This window comes from Castanea sativa, chromosome 4 (assembly GCF_040712315.1).
Source record: "Castanea sativa cultivar Marrone di Chiusa Pesio chromosome 4, ASM4071231v1".
Classification (NCBI taxonomy): Eukaryota; Viridiplantae; Streptophyta; class Magnoliopsida; order Fagales; family Fagaceae; genus Castanea; species Castanea sativa.
This window is the reverse complement of record NC_134016.1, coordinates 24544586-24561871: the sequence shown is the minus strand read 5'-3', so window position 1 is coordinate 24561871 and position 17286 is coordinate 24544586. Positions and strand designations below refer to the sequence as shown.

At 33.8% G+C, this 17286-nt stretch overlaps 1 protein-coding gene across 2 annotated transcripts; it reads left to right on the top strand.

The window, feature by feature from the left end:
• The first annotated feature begins 3670 nt into the window (after nt 1-3670).
• LOC142632566 (transcription repressor KAN1-like) lies at nt 3671-16974 on the top strand. Of its 2 annotated transcripts, none has more exons than XM_075806943.1 (6): nt 3671-4857; nt 4977-5053; nt 5556-5601; nt 7081-7228; nt 16017-16110; nt 16581-16974. In XM_075806943.1, exons 1-6 carry the CDS (start codon nt 4119-4121, stop codon nt 16692-16694), a joined length of 1218 nt encoding a protein of 405 aa, XP_075663058.1. In that variant the 5' UTR covers nt 3671-4118; the 3' UTR covers nt 16695-16974. The 2 variants fall into 2 exon arrangements, with proteins under 2 accessions (XP_075663058.1, XP_075663059.1); XM_075806944.1 differs by having other exon boundaries at nt 3673-4857; nt 16552-16974.
• The last annotated feature ends 312 nt before the right edge of the window (nt 16975-17286 follow it).

The following is a 17286-nucleotide window of genomic DNA, read 5'->3' as shown; positions in this document are numbered from 1 at the left end:
CAGGAACGTCCACACACACACACACACATTTATATATATATATATATATATATATATATATATATATATATATATATATTAACCATTTGTCTATATACATAAAATTGACAGGAGAATACATCTTTAATAAATACAAAATAACAATAACTTTTCATTGTCTACTCTTTTTGCTAGTACACTAATTGTCTACTATGGTCAACCAGAAGTCTTTAATATTACTCAAAATTATGTATTTATATAATATATCTATATAATATATCATCACTACATAATATTTGCATAATGTATCTATCAACAAAAAAGATTATGCTATGTAAAAGTAATTTAGAGCTATATAGACACTATGTTTAAAATTTTCGTCTTTTACTTCATTCATTCATTCATTCTTCTTATTTATTTTTTATTTTTTATATTTTTTTAGCACTTTTATGTGCAAAAAAAAAAACTTATACTTGGAATCCATCAAACCAAAAGTTTCTTAGAGAAAAAAATAAAATCAAGTTTGAAATTCAAAGTAAAGAATTGAGATTTTGGTAGAGAGGAATGAATAATTACTGCTGCAAATATGTTCTCTTTTACAAGTTAGTAGAGAGGAATGAAATGATTACTGAGCAATGAAGGAAAAAAAATCTACTCAAAGAACTGTGTTATAAAGGGGAAGAGAAATATGGAGAGGTAGTGAGGGAGAGAGATCTATGGAAGAGGAGAGACCAGAGTGAGTGATAGTGAGGGTGTGAGGAAAGAAAAAGAAAAGGGAAAAGAGAAAGAGTGAGAGTGAGAGAGCGTACTGTGAGATAAAGATTGTTTTCCAAAAAATTTTTTTGGAAAACAAGCTATAAAAAACAAGCCTTAATTTTATTAGGATTTTCCATTTACTAAAGATAGTTTTCCGTTGACTAGTTTTTTTTTGTGCTACCAAACACTGAAAAATGTGCAAAACTATTTTTACAGAAAATTTTCCAGCAAAACAAACAGAGTGTAAGACTTTTGTTGAGTCATGGGTAATTGAATTGATAATTACATAGAGCCTTTCAAAGGCTGAGTAGGGATTTTGTAGATTGGTTAAGTAGAGAACTTGCAAATTATAAGTGCAGTGTAGCCAAAGAGTTTATTAGCCAATACACTAAGGAAGTTTATTACATTTTTAGCCTTTTTCACTCTTTGAGGAGGAGTCTTCTCTCCTCTCATAATAAGTAGGGGCTGTAAACGAGCCGAGCTTTGTCGAGTAGTGCATGTTCAAGCTTGTCTCGTCAAGAAAAATAAAAAACTCGAGCTTGATTTGAGCTTATGACAAACCTAAAAATAGTGTTTGAGCTTGAGCTCGTGGGCAAACCAAAAAGCTTGAGCTTGAGCTTGGCTTGGCTTGATTAATTAGTCAAGCCAAACTCAAGCTTAATATCAAGCTCAAACTCGAGCTCAGGTCAAGTTTTTGAGCTTGAGATCTAAAAAAAACCACATTATTAAATGCTTAAATCTCTAAAATTAAGAAAAAGAAAAAGAAAATAGCATACTCATTTTATCATGCATCTAATCTTACTTATGATTAGCTATTATTCAAATTAATTATTTACATAATTAAATTCATTCATTCATCATTCCTTGTCTACAGTTTCAGCAATTGTTCAAAATACAATTTTTATATTCACATTAGATGGTGAAGGACTAGAATAATACCTGTTTGTAACTATTATGAATGAGAAAATACTAACATGTTTCATATCTTTACTGTAAATGATTAATAGGGAAGGATCATATGTGGCTTACTTAATTAATTATTTATTTATTTTTAAATGTAACTATAGTCTAAAGTGTTTCTTGATCAGTTTAAAGGGAAGGAAAAAATTAAGGTAATATAGGTAGTGGTCTCATGTTGGCTAAGTTATTATTAAGATATGTGTAATGAGTATATTTAGCTAACACATATAAACTTATAAATGAATCTATGCTTGAATTATTGTGTATCAAACCTAATAGCTCACGAGCTTGTTCATGAACAAATTTTTTTACTTGGGCTCGGCTTGTTTATTAAATGAGTCTAAAACTAAGGTTCAAACTTGGCTTATTTATAAACAAACAAACATGAACAAGCTTTTTATTTAACTTAGTCCGAGTTGTTCATAATTGACTTGGTTTATTTACAACCCTAATTAACAAGTGTGAACAAAGGATGGAGGATTTCTTCCGAAGGAGTAAATAATTTCTCCCTTCTCACTGGGCCTAAGGTAGTCATGTTCTAGGGGTGGTTTTTCTTGAGGTGCTCGATATTCAATAGATTAAGAAGGGGCTTTCCTACCATTGTCTATTTGTCTATACTCATATTACTTATATATCACACATTGTCTTTTTTTGGATGCTATTAGAAAAAGATTAATACATCACACATTGTTCAACTATATAAAAACCAAACCCTGTACATTATGGACTTCATTTTTTGTCTTAGTGTTCTTTGATTCTTCAAATTTACTCAGATGCAGATTGGACAAGTGATCACACTAACTGTAGGTCTATTACATGGTATTGATTTTTTCTTGGTGACTCTTTCATCTCTTGGTGGCAAAGCAAGAAAGATTTTTTTTTACTCGATTTAGTTTTGAAGCAAAATATCGCACTCTTGTAAACACCATAGCCAAGTTTTTATGGTTTGTTGGCTACTATTGGATCTTGGAGTTAATTACTCCACTACAAGTCCAATCCATTGTGACAATAAAGTGCTATAATAACTTCTTTCATGTACCCAACATATTGAGATAGTTTGCCACTTTGTTTGTCACCATTTGCTTTAGGGTGCACTTCAGTTGCAGTTTATCTCCTCATAAGACTCGTGAGCTAATATCTTCACCAAGCCTCCTCCACCAAGATGTTTTCATGCATTGGCTTCTAGAAACAAGTTGGTCTCTATATTCACCCATCATAAGTTTGAATGCGGCTGTTAGAATATAAGCCCAATGGGCTTAGGCATGTTGTTATAAGTTTCTTATTCTACACGTATAGTACTTGTACAACACATTTTGTCTACCTATATAAATGACAGATTCTTGTATTTTTTTCTAGACAGTTTAATACAGAGTCTTTTAGACTTCTATAGATTTGAATAGGTTTTTTCTTTTCTTTCAAACAAAAATATTTAGATTGTATTGGTTTTTTATATGATTGTTATTGGGTGTTCTAATCCCTACTCTTTTATATGAAAATTTTAATCTGGTAGTTATTGGAGGGTGTACACATCATTGTTGAATTTAAACTCTACCATAAAATAAAATTAAAAAAACCCTAAGACATTATTTTTATATGCCCTATTCAGTAATAAATTATTCTTTTGGCCTTTTATCACCCAAAAAAAAAAAACCTAGTGATTTTAATGTCATATTGCAAACAATTGGTCACTGTATAGGATAGTAGAGAGAGAGAGAGAGAGAGAGAGAGAGAGAAGGGGGGGGGGGGGGGGGGAAACGAGTGGGGAAAGAACAATTATGGATTAGTCCTTCTTTCTGTGTCTTGTAATTTTTAACCCGTCGTCTCCGGGGAAGTAAAACAAATTGCCTAAGTTTTGTAGTTTTGCGTGTATTGACTATAGGGAAAAGGAAGGGTAGTGACTAGTGAGTGAGAGAGAGACAGGCCTTTGTTGGAGTGTCATTTTCCTATATATACTCTCGAGGTAGTAAGAAAGAACACAGACCAAACTCTCTCTCTTCCCCCCCAAACCAATCTCTTCCATTGTTTATTTGCAGCACCACACATCTCCCTCTCTCTCCTGAGGATGTCTGTTTCTTTATTCTTGAAGAAGAAGAGAAAAAGTCTTCCTTTTCAGTTCATCCCTCTTTAGTCTTTACACCACACATCCTCCTTTTTCCTGCGCAAAGCTAAAGAGATAAAGGTTTTTCTTTCTTTCTTAGTCATCCATACTTTTTATGTTACAAATCACTCTTTGTTTTTGTTCTTCCTTCGTTTTCTCTTTCAAGAAGTAGAGTAAAACTAACTTCAAAAGACCCAGAGTCAAAGCTATTTCTGTGTGTGTGTGTGTTTCCCATGAATTCTAATTAAGTGGAGGAGGTTTCACTTTATTGTTTAATTTAAAAGCAAAACAGCTAAGCTTGAGAGCGCTTCTTCTGAGAATAAAAATGTCTAGAAAAGAGATTTTTGAGGAACCCTCTTTGCATCAGATTCCTGATCTTTCACTGCACATAAGCCCTCCAAACAGTGCCCCTTCCTCAATTTGCACTGGCACCAATGATGCCGATTCCAGCCTTGATATATGGCGCAAAGATGAAAGTCTAAAATCCTACAGTGACGGTTCCATTAGAGACACTGAGCTCTCTTTATCCAACCCCATAAACGATTTGGAGGCTGAGAGTCGGTGGAGAAGAAACTTCAGCTCTGGTAGTGGGGAAGAAGTTCAAGCAAGGGATATTATAAATCATGGGATTTCACTGCTTGATGTTCCTGATGGAGTCAAAGCCATAAAAGGAATTCCAGTATACAATAACAACAATTATTCGTTCCCTTTTTCAACTTTGGATCATTTCAAAGAGATGGATCCTAAGTTTTGTTTCAACCAAATGGCATATCCATCTTCTTCTTCTTCGCCTTCCTTTAGGGCTTGTGGTATAGGGGGTTTTGAACCCATGTCAAGGTATAATGGGATAACCATGGAGACACTAAGACCCCAACAGATTCAGTATTTGCAACAACAGCCCCAATATGGGGTTGGGGCCTCGGATTTCCCAAATGGGTTTATGAGATCAAGATTTATGTCAAAGCTGCCGAGTAAGAGGAATATGAGGGCACCAAGAATGCGGTGGACAAGTTCTCTTCATGCCCGTTTTGTTCATGCTGTGGAGCTACTTGGTGGCCATGAAAGTATAGCTTCTCTCTCTCTGCACTATTTCTTTAACTGAAACTTACAGATAGTCATAGCTAGATTTTCTTGTGGTGCTTTTCCTTTAATCGCTACTTGTGTCTTGGGCTGTTGTTATTAGGGGCTACTCCAAAGTCAGTTTTAGAGCTAATGGATGTCAAAGATCTTACACTTGCTCATGTGAAGAGCCATTTACAGGTACAGCTAGCTGAAAAACACTCATTTTCCTCTCACTTACACTTCACAGAAAACCAAAAGAGAACACACACTCCTCTATTGAATACAACCCAAGCTCTCTCTCTCCCTCTCTCTCCCTCTCTCTCTCTGAGGTTGTGGGGTGCGGTGAAGACTTTGTCTATCCGTGTGGCACAGAAGCCGATGAATGCAGTGAATGAATGAACAGTTGAAACTGTTCTTTATGGAACAGGACAACTTCTACTTTTAGAGGGGGAGAGAGAGAAAGAAAGAGAGAGAGAAAAAGTAGCCATCATTTCTCAATAATAGAAGCAATTACTGACCTTACCAAACATCTACCTCGTGGCTATAAAAGAAACCAATAAAAATCTAGAAAGAGAAGCATCTGATTTGATTTTTTTGACTGAGATTTTATTAATTTTTTCCCTTTGTGAAATTGTAGATTTCTTTATTAATTTAATCTGATATTTATTTATTGTTTTTTTAATTTGTTCTGCCTTGGCAGATGTATCGAACTGTTAAGAACACAGACAAAGCTGCTGCTTCCTCAGGTAATTCATATTGCTTAGTCTTCATTTTGCCCTTAATAATTCCCCGAATTCCGCTATATTTGAATTATTAAAGATTCTTTCATTTTGCTTTATGCTTTACACCTCTAAATAACATGCGTACACACAACACATGTACCACAAGCGTTCAAATATGCGGGTGTGAATAATTGAATATGTCCATATGTGTACTACGGGTCTGTTTGGATAGAACTTATTTTGCTGAAACTGAAAACTGAAAACACTGTAGAAAATAAGTGAAAAAACGTAGATGATTATTTTTTGATACGGGTACTGTAGCTCAGTTGAAAAACGCAGATGAAATTTTTTTTTTTTTCACTCCTCGCCTACGCTAACGCTTGTCTTCAAGAAGAGAAGCCCACGCCCAACAGAGAAATCCACAGAGGAAGACAATCTAGTCCGACGCCGGTGGAGGTTCCAGTCGGCGCGGTGGTCGGTGTCCACCTGCGAAGTCTATCAAACCCATTACAGATCCAAATATTAAAACCCAAACAAACTCAAGATTCTTGGGACTAACCATCGATTGACTCACCTGCGAAGTCTAATCGAGTAATCGACCACCAAGCAATGGAGGTAGAGACAACAACTTGAAGATCGACCTGGGTGGCGGCAAAAACAGAGGTGCTTGAAGATAAAAAGATGAAAACGCCGGAGGGTTTTGTGTTGTGGGTGGGGATGGAAATCTTAGATCGACTTGAAGGGGGTAGAAATCTCAAGTTTTGTACATATATAAGCAAATCGGTGCGGTTCGGTGTTCACCGGAATTCAAAAATCTTTGCCGACAACCGTACCGGCCGACTTTGGTGCTTGAAAATCGCTGCCAACCACCGTGCCTAACACCTGCGGTGGAGGTTTGAGGTGGCCGGATCGGTTCAGCTCCGGCCGGTTTCGTCGGTGGCGGGCGGTGCCTGTACAGCCTTAAAAAGAACCCAGTCCGACGCCGGCGAACCTTCTTGGATGATCGTTTTGGTGCGCACCGAAGAAAAAAGCTTGCGTTTTTTCTTCAGCTATTTTCATCTCTGCGTTTTTCGTTTTGTCTACTGTAGCGTGGGTCCCAGCAGTTTTTAAACGCAAACGCAAAACGCAGTTACAAAACGTGGATCCAAACGCCCTCTACATGTACACATCTAAACTTATGTACATACTCAAAGGGATAAATTGCGTTTTAAAGCGTTCAAAAAAAAAATGCATTTTAAAGCTTTAACTTTTGGCACTCTTCTTTTCTTTCTTTGTTTTTTGTGGAGTGGCATGGATTGCTTCAATGTCAACCTTTTTTCTTTTTTTGTTGCGAAAGGTTCAATTGTCCAAGTGTCAACATAAATGTGATTGAATATGTCATTTTGAAGAAGTCGTAAACTCCAAAGAAAAAAAGTACAAATTCTTATGGCTTTCAAGAAAAAATAGTTTACATTCTTATGCATATTATGATCTTGATCTGAATTTGGTGGAGACCTCTATCAGATGGATCTGGAGACGAAGATAATTTCTTGAACACAACACCAGCCCCACATCAAAATGAGAACTGTTTACTGAATCAAAGAAGAGCTTCAAATGCAGCTTTAGAGCATGAAATTGGGTACCCATCTAATCTGTGGAGTAACCCTTCCAGGTAATTAAATCTCTCTCTCTCTCTCTCTCTCTGTGTGCTTTTATCGATATAGTTTGAGCATGAATGCACTTTCTTGGCACACTTTTTTGTGTTCAATGCATGAGTACCTTTAGCTTGGAAAATCTCAAAAGCAGGTCGACCGTTTCTCTGAAACTTTCTTTAGTTTCTTTCTGACAACTTTTGTTCTTCATTTGCTTTATTTCTCTGCTTTTTTCCATCATCACGAAAAAACTACTTAAAAATTTAAAATTAGCAAACGAAATGTGATTTTTATTTTTATTTTTAATTTTTGGTTAAAGAACGAAATGGGATTACGGGAGTTGCAGCTTTGTCCAATGAGACACAGGGACACCTCACAACTCTTTCCGCATTTTCATAACTATATTCATTTGTAATTTACTTCTATATAACTTATCTTTACACTGAAATATGTCTCAATTCTCATGAGGAATTTATATTTTTGTCAAGCAATCTTTGAGTAGCTTTTTATTTTTAAGAATAAACGGCAGAGCAATCTTTGAGTTGAGCTTATTCCTTTGCTTAGTTGACATTTACATCCTCAGCTACATTGTCTGATTCTGGGGTTATTCCTCTTTTCTTCAAACTAAATCCTTAACCAAGATTTTCCTTCTCTTTTAGTTTCATTAATATCAACCTTCAGTTGTACCACCATTTAGTTAATGTTGTAGCATGTCTTCTACTTTATCTGAGAAGTTCGAGTTATGTATGTGTACAGCTAAAAACATGGGAGATCAGATAGTAAATGATGCTAATTAAAGATAATGGACATCTGTTTTTTAATACTAAAGTACTATTCCCTCAGAATTATAGTAACCAACTCTAGCAGTCGTACAATGTAGATTAATATTTATATAAATAAAATCTATATATTTTTTAAATTATTGGTTAACTCGAACGTAGCCAACACTGTACAAGATATATACAGTTCAACTGTTAATAAAAACCAATAAAATTTTATTAATTCAACTGTTATGAAAAATGATATTTTTGGAGTATTATTCTTGAAAAAATGTTGTGTTTGGAGTATTATTCTTGAAATCTAGAATTGCTTGGAAGCCTTTATGCTTCTAGACATTGCATTATCCTTTTATGGTATACTTATAGTTTTAAAACATATGATTGTCGTGCACCGGTGAGTTTGAATTAGCTTTTTATTATTATTTTATTTATTATAAAGTGGATAACGATGTATTTATATCTAAAAGAAGTGATGTTTTAAGAAGCTACATTTAAGCAAATAAGCTCCAGAAAAACACTAAACCAAACACACATACAATTTGCTAGCATTATATTTTTTCTACAATTTAAAATCTCTCAATTTCATTAAAACAACCAATAATGATTTGTTAAAATATTAGCAAGGGATTTCTCTCTCAAAATGTTGAAAATATTGGCGAATATTGGTGAAAAATAGCAGGCATCTCGAAAATATCAGTCTAACATAAGTGATAATACTAAAAAACAATGAAGGAAAAGCAATAGTTTAAAATATATTTATAAAAATCGAGAAAAGAAAATTACAATGATATATAGAGAGGGGACCAAGGACTTATTTGTTTTGATTTGATGAGCTACATTCACAATTTTTTTTTTATTGGGTACATCTTTGTTATAATGAATTGGATTGTGTTATAAAATATATATAATAGTATAGATAGGAATACATTAGGATGTGAGAAAAGCAATAATGGCATTATTACAAAATCACATTTCTATACTATTCTATTAAACCGTAGCCTATATATATATATATATGTGTGTGTGTGTATATATATATATATATATATATATATATATAGTGTGAATATGATAATTAATAATAATCTTTTAATATATTCTAACATCCCGCCTCGACTCAAGATGAAAGGGTAACGAAAACTTGAGTTTAGGGGGGGGGGGGGAAAGCCTTCAATGCTAATCAATTAAATGGAGATACAGCAAGAAAAGAAAAGTTTGAAAAAGTTCATAGTTATGAAGGAAAAAGAGCGTGATGCACGTAAAAGACTCTATCTCTTGCTGGGGGATGTGCATGAAAGATCTCAAAGAGCGTTTGTATGCTACTTGGGCCAAGAAAAGCCCTAAGTGGACACTTGAATATAAAGACTAGGCACAACAATGAAAAGAGTTCTAATGCGAGAGTGTAAGTAGAGTATAGGAGCATTCCCAACACACACACAGATATATATATATATATATATATATATATATATATATATATATATATATATATATATAGACACACACACTATTTGGAGCAAGGACCTAAAGTACGTGGAGGACAGGGTTTCTTCAGAGTTGGAATGGCAAGTCTGGGATCTGAGGAGTTTACGTGGTTTTTTCTAACGACTTATATCCAAGTCGAAGAGTCCTTAGCGCCGATATATTCATCATTTATTACAAAACGACTGTAACTACATGAAATCCTTTCTTCTCAAAAAACAAACTACTTGAAATCCTACAAAATAAAACAAAATATTGATCACTGCAAAACTGTCAACCAATATCAAGGTCCTGAGCTAGTGGTATTTCAAAATCACAATTATTTCCAATTTTTATAACCTTAGTTAGATTGTTATTTTAAACCAAATATAAATAAAACAATGGTAAAAAAAGTAGATAGACTCTTATAGCATGGTTTTAATTAATTCTAGTAGTAAAATGTCAAAGTTGAAGTTAAAATTTTTAAGAATGCAAATAAATGTATTCCAACTTATGTAAAAAAATGACTTAAATTTCTAATATGAATTTATTTGAGTTTTTTGTTAGAGTGAAAGATGTCTTGTGCACTAAAGAATGTATTTCTATTCTACTGAAGAACAGATATTTAATTTTATATAGATAGTGAAGTAAAAACTTTGGTTGCTTTAGTTCAAGGGTCCTCCCGCATAAAAATAGGAAAAGATTCCTCAAATTACAATTTCTTTTTCTACCACCACCTATGTTGGGTAAAGTGGTACCTTACCTTGTCATGAGGGCTTGGAGGTTTTCCATGGGCTTCCTAGTTCAAGCCCCAAGGGTGGGGGTTTAGGTATGGTATGCCCGCCCCCTCTCCTCTTCAATTCTTTGTGGCCTTTGTGTCCTTATTGCAATTTAAAAATCTCTTTGTGATCTTCAATTTTCCATAATTTTGTGTCACCCTCCTACTCTATCTTTTCTCTAAAGGATTTGACATTTATTTATTTATTATATTCCGGGTTGCCAAACTTCTGAACAATTATTTTTTTTTTGTAGACCTTCCATTTTTTGTTGGGTGTACATGTGTAAATGAAGTCTCATATTGAATAATGAGTATTTAATATAACATAGTTGAACACATACTTATTGGACTTAGGTCTTTTGGGTTAAAATGTGTTTCTATATGTTATATTAATTACTCAAAGAAGTATATAAAAAAAATTACTCAAGGAAGCTCCCAAAGTGTTTATCTCTCCAACATCTTTAATGATGACCACACTAGGGATCTAGATCAATAACCATCATTCACTTTCAATAGCTTTGAAGACCCTTGTTTTTTCCCTCTTCAATGTGTAAGACCTCTATATCTACAATTGTCGCCCCAAACTCTCCCTTCTCCCTCCTCCCTCCTCCCTCTATTGACACCTTTTCTTAATTTCATATTTAAAAACATATATATAAACAAAAGAAACACTGTTTACAATATAAAATTATAATATGACTTTAATATAATAAATTTAAAAGCAAAAGATTAGAAATTTAGAATTAATTTATCAAGCCTCTATTTTAGCTTTACCAAATAATAGAATCACCCAATAGCTTTAACATTCATATACAAAAATTAAATTACTTCAAAGATTAATGATATAATTTGTTTTTTACATGATCATTGTATATAAATATTAATATGTAAAAGTAATAATATAAACTTATTTACCTTAAATATGGGTTGGAAGAATAAATTTAGGAGTCAAGAGGGAAAGATTGGTTTGAATGTGACAGATGAGAGGGAGAGAGAGGCTGAGAGAGAGTAATGGAAAGTACTTTTTTTAGTAAATGTGTTTTTTTTTAAGTGAGACGGAAAGAGAAAGATAAAAATAAAAATAAAAATAAAAAAGGAAAATGAATTTCTTTCATTTTTTACTAGATATAGACCATTCTCCTATGAAAAATTTCAAAAAATACGAAATATATTTCTTTTAGGTTGCTATATAAATATCTATGAAGCACGGGTGCGGCGTTTGGGCCGCCGCACCCGCGTCGGACGTGGCCGGACGCGGCGACGCGCAGGCGACGCCACTGCCTGCGCGTCCGTGCCGCGTCCGGCAATAAAAAATCATTTTTTTCGGCGCGATTCGCGCCGATACGGCGCCGATTCGGGCCAACGCGCGCGAAATCGCGCCGTTTCGGCCCGAATCGGGTGAAATCGGTCCGGCCGAAATCGGCCGAAATCTTCCTATATCGGCCGAAATCGGCAGATACCGGCCGAAATTCAAAAAAAAAAAAAAAACAACAACAACAACAACAGATGCGTATGGCTGGGGAAAAAAAAAAAAAAAAAAAAAAAAAAAAAGGTGCAAACGCACCGTTTGGAAAAAAACCAAGACCCAACCCTCTCCCTCTTCATTTTTCTTGAGCCTCTCTCCCACTTTCTACCTTCACTCTTCAGCTAGGCTCTCTCCTATTCTTTGTATTCTAGTTATTATTTACCATTGCTCTTAAATTTGGTATATATTTATATAATGTGAAAAAAGTATGTTTAGCAATATATTAAAAACATAAATAAAAATATTTTTAATAATTTTTTAATCGCCGCACCCCGCCGCACCCGCACCCTACTTTTTCAAAAATTGCCGAGTCCCGCACCCGCTCCCGCACCCGCACCCGAATCCCGAAACGCACTCGTGCTTCATAGATAAATATATTCTTTTTCCTGAAAGGCTATATAAATATAGTAATTTACTATAGGAATAAAGTTATATGATATTCTTCCATTTAAGGCCTTAAGTAATTATTACCTTAGGAAGCACCCGCATGGATATAGACACGAGTATGGGTATGAGTATGGGTATGGGTATGGGTACAGATACAGTACTGTGATATAGCAATTTTAATTTGAAAAGTAAGACACGGGTAAGGGATCTGTATATCAATTAATTATTAAATATATCTTTATAGTTAAGCATTTATTTTCATATAATATAAAACATATATCAATTTAAGAAAAATAATAAGAATTTTTATTTCTATATATTATTAATCATTTTTTATCAAATTAAGAGTAATAATGGATAATAAAGCAAATTCATTACTATTAAAGGATGTTTAGAAATTAGAATACAAATCAAGGATAAAGATATTTATTAATTTTCAAATGCAATATTATCATTCAAAGCATGAATGTTGTCTTTGTTTTGTGAAAATGTATTTGATTCCTCTTGTTCTCGTGTCCTGGCTGTATTTTACATTTTTTTTTATTTAAAAAGACATAACTAGGATACGCATGCAAAAGTGTCGGAGGAGTGTCAAATGTCTGACGCATTTCTGACACCTTAAATGAAGTGTTCACGCTGTTATAAATATTGTTGAGTAGTTTCTTATGTATCATTTTTTTATTTTTTTTTTTGAGTTTTCCATTTTAGAAATAGAGATAAGAAAGCAATAGGGAAAGAGACACCCAATGGGAAGGGAATAGGGTTGGAGAAGGCTACTGTTTCATCTTGTAGCTCACCAAAAGAGGGAAAGAATCTATAAAGCATTCCTGATGGAGGTCACAGTACATAAGAGCGGTTGCTTTTCTTTCTTCCTCTTTTGGCAACTTCAAGCCCTTCTAAACTATCATTGTTAGAATCCAGCAAGTCCTTTGGGATCTCCTTTTACTCCAGAATAACTCTCATATATAGTTCCCTAGCACTACCTAAACAAACAAACTTGAGAATCTTTTTTTTTTTTTTGGTTGAAAAACTTGAGAATCTTACTTATAGAATCAGTAGTTACATGCCCAAACTGGGATTTGCAATGAACTCTTAGTGCTTTCCTTAGTGGATTCTCTAAACTTGGATTTGACTAGCTTTCCTGGAACTTGACAATGACCTAAGAATCAATTAGGCTTGAGTCCAGCACCGCACATGGGATGGCTAAAAAGTGCTATAGGATTTATTAGATACAGTAAGCTTTCATGATATTGAAATTAGAAGTTTGGTGCATGTGAATCTGTGCCCTTTTTGCTTACAACCCCTTTTGTATTACTTGACACCTAATTTTCTTTGACATGCACAACCTAGGTTAAAAAAAGGTGAAACAATATTTTTCTTTTGGTAAGTAGGTTAAACAATTAACATATATAATAACAACACAATTATAATTGTTGCATAAATGGGATGACATTTGTCGTGGTTTTAATAGAATCTAGCAATATTCCCTTAACTATTATAAATGAGCAAATATCTCCTACCATTAATTGACCTGTAAACACATAATGATTTTTTTTATATAGAATATTTCTTGATAAAATTATTAAAATACTATCAACTGTAAATTTAAGTATAATTGATTTACGTACTCTAAAATAATGCCAATGATGTAAAGAAATAGAAGTCTCTAACTCTCTATCCCGTTTAGCTGTTGGGTAGCATTAACATATATATCAATTAGAAGCTGATTACTTTCTAGCTTCCAATGCACAAATGGCCTCCTTTCAAATCTTCTTCGTCTCCACTTTCTTCTTCTTCCTCAACACACTGACACAGCATCAAGTGCAAAAATATGCGAAAGGTGACTTCTAACTTTCATGTTGTTGGCACTAGAATGCCCCTTAGGTAGCATTTTGAAGGTAGGATATATTATGGCCAAAAAAAGGAAAAAAGAGAGGCAAGAGAGTGTCTACTTCCATGGAGCCGAGATATGAGGTAACCTGCACAAAGAAAATGAGAAATAAGCTATTGCTACTGAAATGAAAGGTCTCCAATTTTAACTCAATTTTACAAGGTTAATGATGTATACAAACTATTTATAGAAAAGCGTCTTCTTTTTTTGACCTGATACGTACTGCCGAGAAAAGAGTTGAAAGATCAATATGGATACAGGAACGAAGCAGTTTGCCGTAACTAGAAAACTGCCCTAAGTGGTATCCTTCCCGTTGTTCTTATAATATATCCTATTCCCATTTGTCAAAGCAAAAATGCTAATGAGTTAGCTCAAACGTACGTGATAACAAATTATAGGATATAAAAACTGAGTATGGTAATCTAAGATTTACGGACACTTCATATGAGGTGTCAATGCCATACTCATGTTATAACTGTATCATACTGATATCTTATTTACCATGTTATTTTATAATTTTTCTAAAAATTACTTATGTCACTGCCTCATATACTCATATCTATGTTCCTGCTTGCTAAATGGAAATTAGTCAATATAAGAAATAGATTTGGTCTTGTCTAAATTCTCTTGAAATTTCACATCTACGGGTGCTTCTGTTGGTAATCTCTCTCTCTCTCTCTCTCTCTCTCTCTCTCTTATGTAGTTAATGGTTTCAATTTCTGATCTATGTATTTTGTTGAAAAAAAGAAGTATTGATTTTTGGGATCTGGAGTTTGACCAAAGTATAAGCCATAATTAAAGTGCCATTTGGTATTTTAGAATGCAAGATTTGGTGTATGGATTTTGAAAAAGAATCTAAATCTTGTTTACTAGGCCTTAAAATCAGGTAGCTTACAGCATCTGTAGGAATTTGTATCCTATTTACATAATTAATACGTCCTATTTTTGATAATTACATCCTTATGCCTTATGAATTCAGTTCATTCAAGGAACCATGAAAATGGATTTGAGTGCTCTTGTGATTTCAAAGTAAGATCATGAAGATGTTGGAAAATTCTTGAAACAATAAGTTATAATTTACATATTTTGAAAAGTTGAAGTCACTGTATATTCTAGAAACTCATTACTATAAATCTCATTACTTGTTTTTGAGGGCACACTGGAGTTCATCCTTCCAGCGGTTTACAAGGATTGATAATAGACTTTTCCAGGGACGTTTCACTCTCTTGAATAAATTTCTGGAGCTATGGTCATGCAAACTGTTTGATTTGTGTCTAGCTCACAGTTAACGAGATTTATATCTCATTACTTTTCAGCAGATCTTTTTAGTTGATGTTTTCGAAGCATATATTTAACGCGTTAAAGGCTTTGTGTTCAGTTAAGTAGTGCTTAGAGGACTTTTTCTTTTTCTTTTTTTTTTCTTTTTTTTTTGCTGAGAAAGTACTTAGAGGACTAGACTGACTACATGCATATCACAGATTCAATGAGGTTAGCTAACCCGAAAAAAACACAACCGGCTCAAGAGTCTAACCTATATTTATTCAGTAATCATATTTACAAGATATCCAAGTAAGAGTGCATCTATGATACCTAAATGGGTGCATATGTTAACCCATATATCATAGCTGCACTTGAATTAATGAACTGAGATATATGGGGCTTTGGCTGAATTATATGAGACTCTGCTGGTTTGTCTGCTAAATTATTTACTTGTTTCCTAGTTAGACCTAGTTGTTCGGTCTCAAGAACATTTATATCAATTTGGATGAACCTATAAGCAGAATCACCCAGTCAGAAACAACAATACTTAAAAATTGAATAAATTATATTGCATTGAAAGTAGTAGTCTGCTTATGAAAACTTCACTATTAATGTAAGGAGAATGATCTCCATCTTGTGACTTCTATTAATGTAATGAGCGGTGCTCAATGGGAATTTTAGGCAAAAGAATTGAGGACTAACTAGTTGTCCTATGGAATTGTTGCAGTGGAGGAGCATGGGTGCAAGCCAGCTCAAGGAATATGGACAGACTAAGACTAGAAACGCTGCCATTTCAACAAAGATCTGGAAACCAATTTGAGGTAGTTACCTAAAGATTGTGATACTTTTGAAGGGATTAATTTTTTATCATCTTCATGCACGTAACAATATAATAATATAATTATTTGGACTAGAATATGTACAATATCGATCTATGATCTAATCCGCGCAAGGCAAGCAAACATATATATATGTCCTTGAATTTCTATGAATGCATGTAATGCCATATACATAAGTAGCTTTGGGTATATAATATGGCGTATAAAAGCTAATAACAGGTAATGTAAACAGATAATCATACTAGGGAAATTTAATTTCCAAGATGTCTTAAAAAAAATATATTATAGAGAACTTTTATAAAACCAAAAGGCATACATACAACTAAAAGTTTAGAGTTTGCACTCAAAGTTAGATTAAAAAAAAAATCCAGTTTAATCAATGATGCTGATTCTATTTTTTTTCACTTGTGATTCTGTTACTAGATTAATATAAGTTTCGAAATTCGTGGCAGGGAAGTGATGATTCTGCTCAATCAAAAAACTCCAAGGGGTCAAGTTTAAACCCCAAGAATCCAAGCTTGGAGTTCACTTTAGGGAGACCCGACTGGCAAAGCAAAGAACTTTGACTAATTTTAGTTAGTAGTTTCCCAGAAGTGATATATTTAGGTACAGCTTAGTGAAGCACTAAAAGAAATCATCTCCTATAAGATTTTGGTACATCATCTTGTATAAATTCCATGCATGTACTTGTAGATACATTTTGTGCTAAAGCTGCTGATCTTGAGTGTGGGTTGATATGACTCGAATGAGTCATTTTACTTTTAAATGTCATGAATGAAGAAAAAGCAGAAGAAAAATTAAAGAAGGAATCAGTTAATGGTGCATTATATGGCTTTGATTCTCTCATTTTTCTTCACTCGTTTTTATCTCTTTTTTGTGGGGTCATTTAAGTGAGTGATTAGCGTGGGAAAGCAAGACTTATGGTCTCTTTGTTTCGTCGAGATATATATATATATTCGATTTGATGTTATATATTTGCACTAAGAATAAGGTAAAAAGATTTGGCTGTAAAGACGTAAGGAATATTATAATTTAGTTCACATGCAGACCACATTTTTAGCATCAAGAATTCATGCATAAATAAAGCTGGTGCTCCTTTCAGATTTAGATAAATTGTCGAGTAATAGATCATTGCTTTTGAGCTCTTATTCCACGTTG